Below are 17,692 nucleotides of genomic sequence, written 5' to 3' on the forward strand. Positions count from 1 at the left end.
TATTTATCAGATTTTTTTAAAGATGGCTACGTTCACACAGGACCGCTCCAGAGGGGCCCAAAGTGCGAGAAAAAAAAATCCCTCCGAAATTTTCCCTTTGACATCATTTTCCCCGCTCCTGGTATATGGTATGAGCACGCAAGTGGTACCATTTGAAAGCCAGCTCCATTCTGAAGAGAATGAGGTATGAACCATGATCCTAGGATAAATAGTGACGATGCAGTAGCTGCTTGACTGAAAGTCTAAAAAATAGCCCAAAAAGCCGGGATTCGGAAAGGGATATATTTCAGGCAAAAATTTTCTTGTAGGTTTTATATGTGGAGAACTACACATAGTGTAGCCAAACCCAAATTATCATTTCAGTCAGTATGATGTGCTTATTCCGCAAAAAATACGAAAACTCGATTCAGGGGCCATTCAAGAATTTTGTGGGCCTTGATCTAAAAAATCCAAGATATTTCGTTCAATCAAACATTTTCTTGTACGTTCCATATGTGGAGAGATAAATGTAGTGTAGCCAAACCAGAACTATCACTTTACTCAGTATGATGTGGTTATTCCGTAAAAATACGATAACTTGATTTCGGGGCCACTCAAAAACTCTCTCTCCTCTGATTTAAATATATATATATATATATATATATATATATATATATATCCATTTTCTTGTACACCTTGTATCTGGACAAATATATGTAGTGTAGCCAAATCCAAACTATCACTTAACTCAGTATGATGTACTTATTCCCTAAAAAATACGAAAACTCGATTTAGGGACCGTTCAAAAATTTTGTGGACCCTGATCCAAAAACTAATTATTGGTGAAGATCGCAATCTTTTGATCCATTTTCTGGATCATTCCTAAAATTCTTGTTTTTATTTTATTTATTTATTTTTAAGAAGAAATCAAAGAGGGAGGATCTAAAGTTAATCAACTTAACTTTTATATAAATATAATAATAATTTACAGACAGGATTGGTATTATACATTATAGCTTTTATTATGTAGGTCATTCAATTTAAAATATACATATATAAATTTATTGCACGTACAGGTAGCACAATGCTGCTGGGTATTACAACGTACACTTTCAGTACTAAATAGGAAAAAAATATAATCACTATTAACACACAAAGAGTTAAAAAGTGTCTGACTGTACCGAGACCTTCGACATACTGTGCCGATGAGTTAACTACTACCCACCCAGTCCCTTTCCCAGAACAGCCACTCTACTCCCGAGGTCAGTGCTCTCCTTGAGGGATTGTCCAAGTACAGCAGTGGTCTGTGGTACAATACCACTTGGTCCGAATGGAAAGTGTGAGAGTGAGTGGCTGTTCTGGAAAGTGGACTGGGTGGCCTAGTGGTTATCGCATCGGCACGGTATGCCGGCAGTCCCGGGTCCGAGTCTCGGTCCAGTAACTTTTTTACTCTTTGTGTGTTTTTAAATTCACATCTACAGAGGATCTAATGTGTGCTAAAAATCAGTTGTTTCCTCTTTCATTGATATCTATAGTCACTATAAGTTTAAATTTTATTTATGTTAAAATAAATATTTAATTTGAAGGTTACGTTTAAAAGCGCTACTAGAAATTATTGATCAAATATAAAACTTCTTTCACTACTCATATTTTGTCTTGTCATTGGGCGACATGGCATTACACCAGTTCAGCACAGATGAAGTTAAGGAGACATCACAAATATTACTTTCCAAAAAACCTGGATTAGGAAACAAGGATATAAAGAAGGTGGATGCAAATTGTGGATTGTTATTTTCTTGGACTCTGCTACAAACAGCGTGATGAGTATGAGATATCATTAAAACCAATTCTGCAACATTCATTGTACACTTTTGCTAGGTACATTTTCACAAAAAGTTTGTTCCCAGATAAAGAGGGGACTGTACGGGCTGGGAAAAATGACAGAAGCACCATTGAAAGTTAGTTCCAAGAAGCACCAGCATATGAAATCAATAAGTAGAACAATATATATAAAAAGACAGCACAATAAGTGAGGAGATTAGAACATAAAACATGTAATAAAGCAATGAACACATGTAAATAAACTAGATTGGAATACAGAACATGCCGGAGCTCAAGCGAGGGGAAGTGGAGCATTACGTGTGAGTGACTGTATGTAATTTTTTAACTCTGTCATTAACTTGTCAAAAATAATTTATTGCAGAGTCATTAACTTGTCAAAAATAATTTATTGCAGAAATTATTAGCGCACACAATCGCTTCCATAACCATTTTATTTGTATTTATTTTAAGGTCTACAATCCAATTGGAAGACAAGCCACGTCAAAAGAAATTAAGTATACGAATCGAATTGGGGAATTATTCTCCGAGGCAGAATTTTGGGAATCTTTGTTCCAAATTATACCAGCTGTTACTTGTTATTTAAAAACATTGAGCAAGCTTGCGTGGAGTCCTGATGTGCCTGGTGAATCGTGGAGTGATGTGGCAAAATTCGGTGTTCTCTGTTTGGAAGTAAGTAATTAGATAATTAGATAGCGTAAATAGAAAGAACAATTTATGGTTGACCTGACAGTATTAGCGTTGATGTTCCTATCGAACGCTACTGCTTTACGATTATATTTTGACATTTCACGTCTTTATGTAAGCTATCTGTTGCTGTTCTATTTTCATACATTTATTATGATATTAAAAAGCTCCTTTGCTCTAGTATTACCGTATTTGCCGGCGTATTAGACGCATTCTTTTTTCTTTTTTTTTTTTTTTTTTTTTTGTTTCTTTCTTTAAGGGTAAGTCCAAAAATGGGGTGTGTCTTACAGATACAGAAATTTTAGTTGTTTCAGTTTCAATAAGTTTTCCCGATTATGAATTGATTAATTTGTTCCTTGCTTCCAGTGTACAACAGTATTCCAGTTACATACAGTACAATAGCACAGTAAATGGAGCAGGAGCGTCATTTCAGATTTTGCTTGGGGGGGGAGACCCCTTGATATAAGTAAAATTTCGCGTTTTTCACTCTACTATTCTATTGATAAAATCCATATAAACCTCAAACTCAGGGGGGCAATTGCCCCCCCCCCTAAATGACGCCCCTGAAATGGAGTTTGGATATAATCGCTCTGTTTACCATTTCACAATATGTATTCTTTCTCTGGACGCACACACGCTATAGACATTTTCAGACAGCATACAATCGTACATTTAACTAACATTGGAGTAACTCCATATATGTTACTTGTAAAAGATTTCACTATATTAAAAAATAATAAAAACTTCATAATTTGCAGTGCAAATATTTTTTTCCTCAAAATTGTGAACTGAAGTGCGTCTTACATGGCGGAAAATACAGTATTATTATATTTACAAGCTTTTTAGCTATGAAGTGAGCTCGGTCGCTTGGTCATTTACTTATATTTTTATGTAGGGTCAGCCGTTTACTTTTATTTTTATGTAGTTTTTGGAAATTAGTGTTGTCCTAGAAGGCCACTTAAAAAAAGGTTGCACCCCTCTAGGCTTTGAACCACGTAATTTTAAATCTGATTTAAACTACCCACTGATCAAAACATACGTTTATTGTAAAATTTATTAACGTGTAACAGTTTCGCCAACTATCCACTTGGCTTCATCAGACACTATCTGGATAGTGGCGATCAAAACATACGTTTATTGTAAAATTTATTAACGTGTAACAGTTTCGCCAACTATCCACTTGGCTTCATCAGACACTATCTGGATAGTGGCGATCAAAACATACGTTTATTGTAAAATTTATTAACGTGTAACAGTTTCGCCAACTATCCACTTGGCTTCATCAGACACTATCTGGATAGTGGCGATCAAAACATACGTTTATTGTAAAATTTATTAACGTGTAACAGTTTCGCCAACTATCCACTTGGCTTCATCAGACACTATCTGGATAGTGGCGATCAAAACATACGTTTATTGTAAAATTTATTAACGTGTAACAGTTTCGCCAACTATCCACTTGGCTTCATCAGACACTATCTGGATAGTGGCGATCAAAACATACGTTTATTGTAAAATTTATTAACGTGTAACAGTTTCGCCAACTATCCACTTGGCTTCATCAGACACTATCTGGATAGTGGCGATCAAAACATACGTTTATTGTAAAATTTATTAACGTGTAACAGTTTCGCCACTATCCAGATAGTGTTTGATGAAGCCAAGTGGATAGTTGGCGAAACTGTTACACGTTAATAAATTTTACAATAAACGTATGTTTTGATCAGCGAGTAGTTTAAATCAGGTTTAAGTCTACTGAAATCAAAGCTTGTACAATGAAAATTATTGCGTAATTTTAATTTAATTTAATTTAATTTTTATTTTAATTTTTATTTATTTATTTATTTATTTTATATATATATATATATATATATATATATATATATATATATATATATGTATGTATGTATGTATGTATGTATGTATGTATGTATGTATGTATGTATGTATGTATGTATGTATGTATGTATGTATGTATGTATGTATGTATGTATGTATGTATGTATGTATGTATGTATGTATGTATGTATGTATGTATGTATGTATGTATGTATGTATGTATGTATGTATGTATGTATGTATGTATGTATGTATGTATGTATGTATGTATGTATGTATGTATGTATGTATGTATGTATGTATGTATGTATGTATGTATGTATGTATGTATGTATGTATGTATGTATGTATGTATGTATGTATGTATGTATGTATGTATGTATGTATGTATGTATGTATGTATGTATGTATGTATGTATGTATGTATGTATGTATGTATGTATGTATGTATGTATGTATGTATGTATGTATGTATGTATGTATGTATGTATGTATGTATGTATGTATGTATGTATGTATGTATGTATGTATGTATGTATGTATGTATGTATGTATGTATGTATGTATGTATGTATGTATGTATGTATGTATGTATGTATGTATGTATGTATGTATGTATGTATGTATGTATGTATGTATGTATGTATGTATGTATGTATGTATGTATGTATGTATGTATGTATGTATGTATGTATGTATGTATGTATGTATGTATGTATGTATGTATGTATGTATGTATGTATGTATGTATGTATGTATGTATGTATGTATGTATGTATGTATGTATGTATGTATGTATGTATGTATGTATGTATGTATGTATGTATGTATGTATGTATGTATGTATGTATGTATGTATGTATGTATGTATGTATGTATGTATGTATGTATGTATGTATGTATGTATGTATGTATGTATGTATGTATGTATGTATGTATGTATGTATGTATGTATGTATGTATGTATGTATGTATGTATGTATGTATGTATGTATGTATGTATGTATGTATGTATGTATGTATGTATGTATGTATGTATGTATGTATGTATGTATGTATGTATGTATGTATGTATGTATGTATGTATGTATGTATGTATGTATGTATGTATGTATGTATGTATGTATGTATGTATGTATGTATGTATGTATGTATGTATGTATGTATGTATGTATGTATGTATGTATGTATGTATGTATGTATGTATGTATGTATGTATGTATGTATGTATGTATGTATGTATGTATGTATGTATGTATGTATGTATGTATGTATGTATGTATGTATGTATGTATGTATGTATGTATGTATGTATGTATGTATGTATGTATGTATGTATGTATGTATGTATGTATGTATGTATGTATGTATGTATGTATGTATGTATGTATGTATGTATGTATGTATGTATGTATGTATGTATGTATGTATGTATGTATGTATGTATGTATGTATGTATGTATGTATGTATGTATGTATGTATGTATGTATGTATGTATGTATGTATGTATGTATGTATGTATGTATGTATGTATGTATGTATGTATGTATGTATGTATGTATGTATGTATGTATGTATGTATGTATGTATGTATGTATGTATGTATGTATGTATGTATGTATGTATGTATGTATGTATGTATGTATGTATGTATGTATGTATGTATGTATGTATGTATGTATGTATGTATGTATGTATGTATGTATGTATGTATGTATGTATGTATGTATGTATGTATGTATGTATGTATGTATGTATGTATGTATTATTGAGGAAATATATATATATTGATGTGAATAAAAATACTTAGCTTCGGGGACGGTCAAATTAAACTTTAGCGATAGGGTTTTGAGTTTTACACATTAACACATAGATCCTTCCTAACCAAACTCCTGTGGTAAGTTTTAAATATGTTTAAGAGGATGAGAATTCGTAAAGAAACGAGCTTTAATTTCATGTGTGTGAATGTTTAATATAAAATATTGTAATGGAAATGGTTGTGTTGTTTTTGTATGCTTGACTGTACTCATAGGCGTGGACAGTGAGTGTATCTATACACACAGTGAATCTAAATACAACACACTGAGCAAGGCAATGTGATAAAAATATATAAAAACACAAACACGTAATAATTTCAACATATTAACTGTGTCTTCATCATATTTCCACTCCTTCTCTGCTTGAAGAGGAGTGGAAGTCCGAATAAGACACAGTTAATGTGTTGAAATTAGGGGTGGTCAAAACCGGTTTTTATAAAAACCGAAAACCGGTTTCTATAAAAACCGAAACCCGAAAAACCGACATTTCGGTTTTCTCCAAAACCGGTTTCGGTTTTCTTCAAAACCGGTTCGGTTTTCACCGAAACTGGTTTCGGTGAAAACTTTTCGAAACCACATAAAACTATTTCTGTGGAAATGGATTCGGTTTCCGGAGAACAACGAAACACCATTCTGGTCAGAAATAGAACAAATTTTGGGAAAAAAACCGGAATCGGTTTTGAAGAAAACCGAAACCGTATCAGCTGAGAAACCGAACCGGTTTTGGAGAAAACCGATAACCGGTTTCGGCGAAAACCGAACCGGTTTTTCTAAAAACCGAAAACCGAAAAACCGGTTTTTGTGCCCACCACTAGTTGAAATATGTTACGTGTTTTTGTTTTTATATATTTTTATGACATTGCCTTGCTCAGAGTGTTGTGCTTAGTTTTACAATGTGGAAACAAGGCCTGATAGAATAACTACAGTGAGTTTGTGACCTGATTCCATGACTTGAAGATCTCCGTAGGCTCGGTGTACCAACTCCTGACTTTGTATCCTGATATTGTTCCATTCAATAGCAATATAGATCTCATTAATATTTGAACTTTAACGAAAATTCTAAACTTCACACTAAGTTGTACTGAATGATGAGAGCATGATTTGGTGCTTTAAGGTTGACTACCAGATCGAGTGGCTTTCCAAGGTGCCTCCACACGTGGTTTAGTTTAACTAACCGGCAATTCTCTCCTCTAGCATCAACTTCTCTGTCTCGAAATAATTTTGGACAAATTTTGGATCGTTATATACATAAAATTTCACTGACTTTAAGTGATTCCAATAATGACGTCGTTGCTCGTGGATGTAAAACTTCGCCAGAACTATGGAGAATTCACTAGCTGGAAAATTTGTCTAAAATTTGTGTGTTCCTCAAAATTTATGAAATCTGAGGAATCCTTGTCATCCGTGCAATTTGTGCAATCTGTCTACTTACTCCATATTTAAACTTGGCCTGTATTACGTAAAACTCCAATCAGTATACGTAAACAACTATACAAACAAGTGATTACATCAAAACGTTACACATCAAATATTATACGTAGTGATTGAAATTTTTGTCTTTACAAAAATATTCTTTCCATAATGTAACAAAATACAACATAATTATACCTATTCCTAAAAATTAAAGATCAATATTATTGGTCTTTCCACATTATTCTTATTATTTTCTTAAATACAGTAAAATCTGTCTTCAACGGACCCTTTATTAAACGGAAAACTGTCTTGAACGGAAATATTTTACGGTCCCATGAATTTTGGAGAACAAAACGTGTAAAAGTCCCTTCACTAAGCGGAAACTGTGTTACGCGGACAACGGAAAGAAAAATAAACATTTAACGGAAAATTCTGAGTTCCGGACTACAGCGTTTAGAAGATGTTTAGACATTTTGTGAGACATATACGTTACACTGTCTGCGATAAAATGTTCGTTCTTTTGTTAAATATTTCTGGACAGTGTTACCTTCCCCAACCACTACTCATATTCACCCCCACAAATTGTCCTTAATCCCCGCAACTTAATCAAGAATCATACGGAATGTCGGAAAGAAGAAAACGAGATAGAGGAAGAAGAAGAATACGATACCGAGTTCGAAGAAGAGTGTAGAATAAATAGGCTACATATCAAGAGGCCCTCAGAAGTTTTACTGCAAAAATTTGCCTTACAGAAAAATGATTCTGATTCACTTAGTATAATTTCTCAGGCTAAAGTGTATGCGGAAAGTCAAGCAGCCAAGCAGCAATGTACACAGAAAACCTTGCTTGGCTATTAGAAAAATAAAGTAACGTGTGCATAGTATATTTTGTATTCATTTTATTTATTTATTTATTTATTTATTTTTTGTATATTTATTCGTAGAAGAAAGAAGTACTGTAATCGAACAATGTACGTACAGCAATATATTTTCTCAGTATGCTCCTTTATAAGCATGTATCTTTAAAAAAAAAAAAAAAAAGGAAAGGTTTACCTCCACTAAGCGGAAACCTGATTTTAAAGGAAATTTTTGCAAGTCCCGCTCGATTCCGCTAAAGACAGGTTTCACTGTATTACCCTATTTTGTTAAGTAAGCACTCAGTACAGAAATCAGCGGTAAATTATTTATTTATTTATTTATTTGCTGTATTCGTATAATTCTAATCTCATACTGGTAAACTGTTTACTATTTTCAAAACAGTGACTTCAGTTGATATACTCTCTTTTATAGGCAATCAGTTGGTTGATTATACATGAGAAAAAACCGCAGCCCCATTACATTCACGTGGGATTAATGGGTGTGAAAACTATTCTTGAAGATCCTAATCTCTCTGGCGTTATGGGTCTTTCCCAGAATGTTACGTGGGTGGCTTCTAGTATTGGATGTGTTCTACAAATTGTTCAGTTCTTGCAGAAAGAAGAACTTACTGCTAATTCTCCTGCGGCAGGTTTGTCAGAGTTTAATTTTTTTTTTATTATTATTATTATTATTATTATTATTATTATTATTATTATTATTATTATTATTATAAGGGAACTTTTCATTTACAAACTCTTCGTTGTGCGTGTTAAGTGATCTTTGGAGCTGACCGTCCATATGGTACCCAAACAGACTCAAACTCTAGACATGGAAACATATTATGCAGTCAACTGCAAAAGAAAATAACATACATTGTATGTTTTTTTTAATGATGATGATTGAACATGGTGAGTCAAAAGTCTCCTTGCTAGGCACTTTCATTCTAGCTTGAATATATTACATAAGAATTCTGAATCTGTAAAGATGATAATATAAAATTTTCTATGTATAGAATTTTGGTCCACCCTATATTTTAAGCAACAAAATGCTAATTAAGAACACTTCTGCTTTTGTTGTTATATATATATATATATATATATATATATATATATATATATATATATATATATATATATATATTGTTATTAATTATTTTGTTTAGGGCTACAAAAAGCACTTGATGACCCTGAATGTGTCTGTCCAGCTCATGCATGTCATCAGATGGCTACCTTGGTTTCATGGTTGGAAAGAACTAGCATGAAAATGGATCGCATACCAGCGTTTCTCGCTGAACCTCTGAAGTAAGAATAACTTTACTCTTATGTTAAAACAATAAGTATAATTTTAAAGAATAACATTATAATATTTGATCGAATAGAAGATAAATCAATTTTCTTTAGCTGTGCACGACGTTATTGCAAATAATAGTGCGTAGGCTTTTTTTTTTTTTTTAAAAAAAAAAAACTATTACATTGTTACAACAATAAAAGAATAAAACGTTACAGTATTAGAGGTAGCAAAATGTGTATTTTTTATTATAGAAGGAGAACGTCCCAGTCTGTGTGTAACGCTAGTATCCTACAATGTTATACAACCCTGCTTGAGAGATGTGTAATGCTTTTTGTAGGAAGATACAATGAGAACTCTTACATAAGCATCAATCGTCTTAGTGCATTACGCTAATTGCTAATAGTAAGTTACCACCCTATAGTGTTTTCAAAACTAGAAATAAATTGATGTTTGGAGAAGCACGTGGTACGCTGTTGCCACTTCGTGTACATCCCGGTGAGTCCTCAGCTGGAACTGTCCTGTGAGTCTTAACGAAAAAGAAAATCTCTAAATATTGGTTTGTTTGGATGGATAAAAGGATATACAGGATGGCCCAAAAGTAGGTATACAGTACCGTACTGATCAGCTCATTGCATTTTGTATCATATCTTATTGTTATCCATCAGGTAGACTTAATTTCTTTATTACTTGTTCTTAATGTGTTTTTACTTACATCTTAAGCTTGAAAGAACCGAAGCAAATAAACTAGAATGTTATACTTGATCAATGCAGGGGTGTCCCAGTTTGTGCATGTTGGTGTGTGTGTGTGTGTTTGTTTGTGTATGTGACAGAGAGAGAAAGAGAGAGAGAGAAAGAAAGAAAAGAGAAATAAAATCTTACTTGTGATTGCAAAGAAAGTACTGTTTTTTTAATACGTGTTTTTTAAAACAGTAGAACATTTTTAAAATGCTTATGAGGAAAAAAATAAATGAAAAATATAAGCAAAATCATGAGGACAAAAAGAAATTATAAAGCACTTTTGAATATCCGGGTTCATCTGTAATTTGGGGCTTATTTACAAATAAACCATCTTGGTTCCGCTTGACTATGAAGTTCCAGTGCCGAGGCTATGTGAGGCTGAAGTGGGGTTTCCTGTCTGTTGGATCGGAACCTTGCGAGGCAAGTGGCTCACCGAGAATCGAACTTAGAGACTGTGTGTATAAAGAAGTCGTGATCATTAGCGTCTTGGCTGCGAAGAGACTAGGTTCATTTCTAACTTGTTTATGTTTAGCGTCCAATTTCACGAGTATATATATTACTTGTGGCTGCACAGTTCAACGTAGAATTCGAATCACATTCTGTCTTTCGGGAAGCGAACCCTCGATCGCTCACTAAATACGAAAAAGCGCGTCACTAAGTAACTCATTATATATTGAATATACAGTATTTGCAAATGTTGATTACTATTGATTTTTTTCGAGTGAAACGCTATAAAATTCAGAAATAAGAATGACGCTTGAAGCTAACCGTCTTTCCCATTACAGGGATGAATATTCATAACACGAAGGAATGTATTCAATCCTTCGGTACTATAAACTATGGTACTATATGGTATGTAAGATATGGTACTATAAACCGTAATTATATATTAAAAAAAAAAAAATCCAATGTCTATGAAGAGGAAATCGCCAATACACTGAGTAAACCTGCTTGTAAGAAGCAAGTGTTTCTTCAATGGGATAAGCAACGAGTGTAGATGTTAGTAAAAATTATAGTGCCATATCTACTAGCGGTTGTAATATTAGAAATTCAAACTTTATCTCAGTATTACAATGGACATTGCTATATAATCTCTAGTACAAGAGCGTACTCAGTAATTGTTTATTTTTTAAATATAGAAATGTGTAAGACATGGCTGTGTTTACTATTTTAGATACTTACAGCTAAAGTAAATTTTGATTCTTTTCTTTCTTCTTCTTCTAGGAGTTTGATAATAAGTTTAGCGAGGATGCCTCTCGTAAATTCCTATGTTATCACACCACCGCAAGTTTGGTTGCAAGGTTGGGACATTGACTTTGGAGGACCTACAAAAACTCAAGTACCTCCGCTTCCTGTTGAGTATTTGCAGGAAGAGGTCTTGGAACAGTTTATCTTTAGGTATGTTTTAAAGTAAATGAAGTTTGCCTTAGGATATTTCTTCATGCACAATCGACTGTATTATTGTGCAAGTATAGTCGAAGCAACTAACTAACTAACTAACTCTATGGCCTATGGAACCCGGAGGTTCAATGCCGCGTTCACAAAAGCTCTTCATTGACTTCTATCCTTAGCTAACTGCATCCAGTTTCTACTTTGTATTCCAATCTCTGCGAGATCCATCTTAATATTGTCCTCCCATCTGCGCCTAAGTCTTCCTAATGGTCGTTTTCCGATTGGTCTTCCAGTCAAGACTTTGAAAGCGTTTCTACTTTCTTCCATTCTAGCTACATGACCCGCCCACCTAAGCCTCCTAGACTTCACGACCCTAACAATCAGGGGCGGATCCAGAGGGGGGCGATCGGGGCGATCGCCCCCCCCCCCCACAAGAGGAAACTCTTATTTTATATATAAATAAACCCATCCATAACAAGTTTGGAGCTCTTAAAAGTAGCAGTATTGCCGCCGACCGCCCCCCCTTCCCCAGAAGTCCGTCCTGGATCCGCCCCTGCTAACAATGTTGGGTAAACCGTATAAATTATGTAGTTCCTCGTTATGAAGTTTCCGCCATTCCCCATTCCCGTTCTTCTTGGGTCCGAATATTCGTCTCAGGATCTTGTTTTCAAATACTTTCAGTCTATGTTCTTCCCTCAGAGTAAGTGACCATGTTTCGCAGCCATACAAAACAACGGGCATGATTATCCTTTTGTATATTTTAAGCTTCAAATTCCTCGACAGAATTCGCGACGACAAGAGATTTTGAACCGAATAGTAACACGAATTCCCTGCTTTTAGTGGACATTTAATTGAAGCAACTAGGAATATTTTTTGTGTTCGTCACCAATACGATAACTGAATGTTCTGATCAGTACATGAAGTTCAGTATATAACTAAGAATAGCCTTTCCGCTTTTTCTCATTATTCTTATATATTTGAAATTTTCAGAAATAAAATAAGTAACTCCATTGTTATTTACAAATTCATTACTATTACATGCATATATATATATATATATATATATATATATATATATATATATATATATATATATATATGTTGGTTAGTTTGAAGTTACCGTCCCATACCAGTATCGAGATTAATCAATCGTGAATCAGATATATATATGTAACGTGGGTTTGATCCATATGACTTCCATCGGAAGCTAACCCGGGTCTTCTGCTAACCCGAAACAGTATCACTAGCGAAAAGAGTGCCCTATATTGTGCCGTGTCTTTCGAGATGTTATTTAAACAGCTGAAGGCATAGCACAGCAATGCAATTACGTTTTTTAAAAAATCTGGATGATGAGCTGGAGAGATATTGGAATCGAATCTCTCATGAGACAGGTGGTTATTTTACGTTGAGTTGCCAGCCATATGGCCAATTTTTATTTTTTGTGCGTACGACCACTATTTAATATTTTTGAATTGCTCATTAAGTAGCTACGATAATCATGCCTGTTGTACTGCATGGTTGCGAAATATGGTCGCTTACTCTGAAGGAATAACGTAGACTAAAAGTATTTGAGAACAAGATCCTGAGGACATTGGGATCCAAGAGGAACGGAAATGGGGAATAGCGGAAACTTCATAACGAGGAACTTCGTAATTTATAAATTTACTAAATATTGTTAGGATCATCAAGTCTAGGAGGCTTAAATTGGCAGGTCATGTAGCCAGAATGGAAAAAAGTAGGAACGCTTTGTAAGTTTTAACTGGAAATCCAATCGGAAAACGACCATTAGGGAGACCTAGGCGCAGATAGGACAATAATAATAAAATAGATCTCGCAGAAATAGAAATGCAAAGTAAAAACTGGATCCAGTTGGCTACGGACAGAAGTCAGTGGAAAGTTTTTGGGAACGCGGCATTGAGTCTCCGGGTTTCATAGACCATAGAGTTAGTTAGTTATTCATTAAGTACCTTTAGATATATTTGTTTTAAATATATGTATATAGAATTTGAAGCAGATTGTGTGAAAGGTATACTTCAAGCTAAATTAGATTTCGTGATGTTATGTAGATGTTTCTCGTATCATAAATTGGACCTACTTATACAAGTTAATGTAAACATAGGAATAAGAGCTTTTCAGTTATATTCCTGCCTTCAAACTACAAACGTATTTACAGATACCAACAGATTACACCACCAATCTCGATTCCTACCTTCATTCTAGTAATAAAACTCTAAACTTGGAAAGGAGTCTATGTCGCTGGTAGCTCAATGGTTGATTAACCACCCAGTAAGGGGAGAGTAGTTCATTGTTTATATTTCTCTTTGTAAGTACAACTTCTATTATTTGTTTATTCTTTCCTTTAGAGTAACACTGCTGGGTTGGATTAGCAGGCAACAGTTCGAAGAGACTTGGATGGCTCTTTTAAGTGTTCTTAGTTCAAATCCCGGAGAGGATGCTGCACCAGAAGAGGTCGCTGTAATGACTCAGGTATTGATATGATATACACGTAGTATATTGGATGTGTAAGAATCTCTCTTGAATTATCAGATCGATAATTCAAAAACTTGTAAAGAATTGTATTCCTAGTAATAGCAGAAAAATGTCCAATACTTTGATAATAGAATGCCCAATAACCGTGGGATGTAAAACTTAAAGATTTCATTTCATTTTCGTCCAAGTGATTGCTCTAGCGCAGCGTTTCCCAACCTTTTTCAACTTGCGGCACACTTCAGGGTAACTTGAATTCTCGCGGCACACATATTATTATTATTATTATTATTTGAAAATATAAAATACTGTAGTATTTTTTTTCTGATTACTGACATCCTTCTCACAGAGAAGAAAGCTAGACCACTGTTTTTTCCCCGTGGTAAATCATTATGCTTATTTTTCATTTTAATTTAGAAATAGAAAACAATTACAATCAGATATAGGGCTCAAGTTGTTAAAAATACATTTTTTTTCGAAAACTGTATCCAACCTTTCATTAAGGAGGAGGATCACTAAATAACGAACGAACAAACGAATCTCTTTTACTTTTAAAACACAAATATAGGTAATTCGTATGCATGTTTACTTTGCCGGAAGGATTGAATAATATTTTAAAATTTCAAGTTACGAAATAGTCTGCAACAATAAAGAAGCAATAATGGTCATAACAATGATAACAAATACTTTTTTTTTCAAAATTAGAAATTTACAGAAAAATGTTCTACAGAAAAGTAACACAGTATGAAACTTTAAATTTTAGATTCATAGTAGTAATTTGAAATACAAATATACCTTTTTCTGTATGTCTTGCAATTTGATTGCTATAGAATTAATAATTTTGTTCCGATTTCCTCGCGGCACACCAGCGACCCAATCGCAGCACACCACTGTGCCGCGGCGCACCGGTTGGGAAACGCTGCTCTAGCGGAAGGGGGGGGGCACGGTGACTCAGTGGTAGAGCTCTTACCTCTGGTGCGTGGGGTCCCTGGTTTGATTCCCGACCAAGTAAATTTGTGGTGGACAACATCGTGTCCGTGGGTTTTCTTGGGGTACTCCTGTTTCCTCCCACATTTTTACCCTACCAATTCTTCCATAACCATTCACTTGCTTTATCGTCTCCCTTAGGCTAACGGACATAATGGTGGGAGGTTAAACTGAAAAAAAATAATTTCATTACCCTAGCTATTTATTGCACGAAACATTCAGAACTTCGCTTTTGCTCAAGAGTTATCGTGTGGAGTAACGGACGTGCACACCTACTAACATTAAAGTGTTAAAGAAGTCCTATTTGCGTGATCCTAATAAACGAAAATAGAACCTAAAATGTCCGTGTTTGAGTGAAAGTTCCTAATGAAAACCTAAAATACAAATAAATAAAAATGAAGTTAAACGATTACAATACCAATATCAGTAAGAGTTGGGACCGTTACTCTGCCCAAACGTGTACAGATTCTTTTGTTTTCCTGTAACTTTTGAAATATCTTGTTAAAAAACAGAAGTTACTCGATTCCACTAAGACCACTTAGTAATTTAGGTAACTTTCTCGTACACCAAGATGCTACACCAGTATAAAAAATAATGTACTTATGTAGGAATCAAACCCGCAACCATGTCTTAACTATTTGAATTCGCGACATTTATTTTCTGGAAAATCAATGAAAGTCGGGAAAGGTCAGGGAAGTAAAAATGTGTCAGGGAAAGTCAGGGAAAAATCGATTTAGGTCCATTGTTCAATTATTGAATTTATGAAGTAGTGTTAATTTCTTTACTGTTACTGGATTCAAAATGTGGTGTTCTCAATGATGATATTGAGGGAGACAGTGTTCTCTGAAATAGTTGTTGAAACTAATTTTCTCCGAGAAACACATCTAACCGCGTTCTGGCATTTTGCTCAAAAGAGTAGATGCTGTTCTAGAAGAATTGCATGGTGCCAAGAGGATATGTGGACAAATGGCTGAGAACGTAAAGAAACGCCATCTCCAGCTCACAGTGAAATCTCAGACTGAAGGATTTAAGGAACTCTTTAATGATTTCATAGCCAAGGACGTAGATGGTATTGTACCTGATGATTTTTTTCACTTACTCTTAGGAAATGAGAAGAACTTCGTTGACTTATGATCTGTTATGAAGCTGAGTTTTATCTTCTGTTACGGAAACGCATTTGTCTACGCAAAAATCTCATTGTTGAGAACTTACAAGAAGAATCTCTGGTAGTTTAACGGATCATATATGATTCTGTGATGAGAATAGGTGGATCGTCAGCATAAACAATTACAAGAGGTATGATAAATTCAGATAGAAGATGAATGAGACAATATCAGATGTATTTAAAAAAGAAAAGAGAAATGAATGCTGGAGAGGAGAAGAGAGGAGAGAAACGGAAGATTCAGCAACAACTAAAGGAGCTGGAGGACGAAGAGAAGAAAATTAAACTGCGGAGACAAGAAGAAGGATGAAAACAAGTTGTTAAATTGGTTGCATTTAACAACTCCACCGGCAAAGATATGTTTTTGTAATGATCAGTAAAATCATGTATGAATTGTTTATTACTATAAAAAATATTATAAATCTGTGTAATTGGTATTATAATGTGTGAGCATATATAATGTATATTTTTTCATATCTTAAGTACTATGTATACTGCACACTTTCATTTGTAACTTTACAGTTTGTGCAATATGTAATCAATATCGACCTAATGCATATATTTGTAAATTTACATTCTTTTGGATTAAAGAAAATTGAAAAAAGAAAGAATTAGAAGCGGAAAGAGAACAAGGTCAACTATGGGGAGTGTGGAGGCTGGGGTTTCTTTCTTTTCTTCTATATTTTTAATTTATTCAGTGGTCAAGGAAATCTGGAACTTTGGTCATGGAAAGTCAGGGAAGAGTCAGGGATTTTTTTTTCACCAAATTGTGTGGACACCCTGATATATACCGGGTGAGGCATTTAAAACAGTTTTTTTGAATATCTGGAAAACTACAAATCGGATTTTGAAAAAGTTGTAATAAAAGTTGTTCGCCTCAAAGGGGGACATCCAATGATACCACACTCGACCCCCTGCCCCCACCCCCGGGGGCGGGAGGGGGGCAACTTTGAAATCTTAAATAGGAACCCCCATTTTTTATTCCATATTCTGATTCCCCGTGAAAAAATACGTAACTTTTGTATTGAACATTTTTTTCGTTGCGTGATAGATGGCGCTGTAATCGACAAAAATCAAAATGGCTCACAAACATTTGAAAAATGAGGCATTTAAAACTGTTTTTTTGAATATCTGGAAAACTACAAATCGGATTTTGAAAAAGTTGTAATAAAAGTTGTTCGTCTCGAAGGGGGACATCCAATGA

The 17,692-nt window shown here is 34.0% G+C and overlaps 1 protein-coding gene across 1 annotated transcript in view; it reads left to right on the forward strand.

Annotated features, from left to right (window-relative positions):
- htt (huntingtin) overlaps nucleotides 1-17,692 on the forward strand; it is a 212,775-nt gene that overhangs the window by 136,011 nt on the left and 59,072 nt on the right. Inside the window, exons 36-40 of the mRNA XM_081734750.1 lie at nucleotides 2,272-2,490; nucleotides 8,865-9,081; nucleotides 9,595-9,733; nucleotides 11,685-11,858; nucleotides 14,216-14,339. Coding sequence (XP_081590876.1) covers nucleotides 2,272-2,490; nucleotides 8,865-9,081; nucleotides 9,595-9,733; nucleotides 11,685-11,858; nucleotides 14,216-14,339 — 873 coding nt within the window. The remainder of the gene's footprint in view (nucleotides 1-2,271; nucleotides 2,491-8,864; nucleotides 9,082-9,594; nucleotides 9,734-11,684; nucleotides 11,859-14,215; nucleotides 14,340-17,692) is intronic.

This window comes from Thermobia domestica, chromosome 12 (assembly GCF_964235325.1).
Source record: "Thermobia domestica chromosome 12, izTheDome1.hap1.1, whole genome shotgun sequence".
Taxonomy (NCBI): domain Eukaryota; kingdom Metazoa; phylum Arthropoda; class Insecta; order Zygentoma; family Lepismatidae; genus Thermobia; species Thermobia domestica.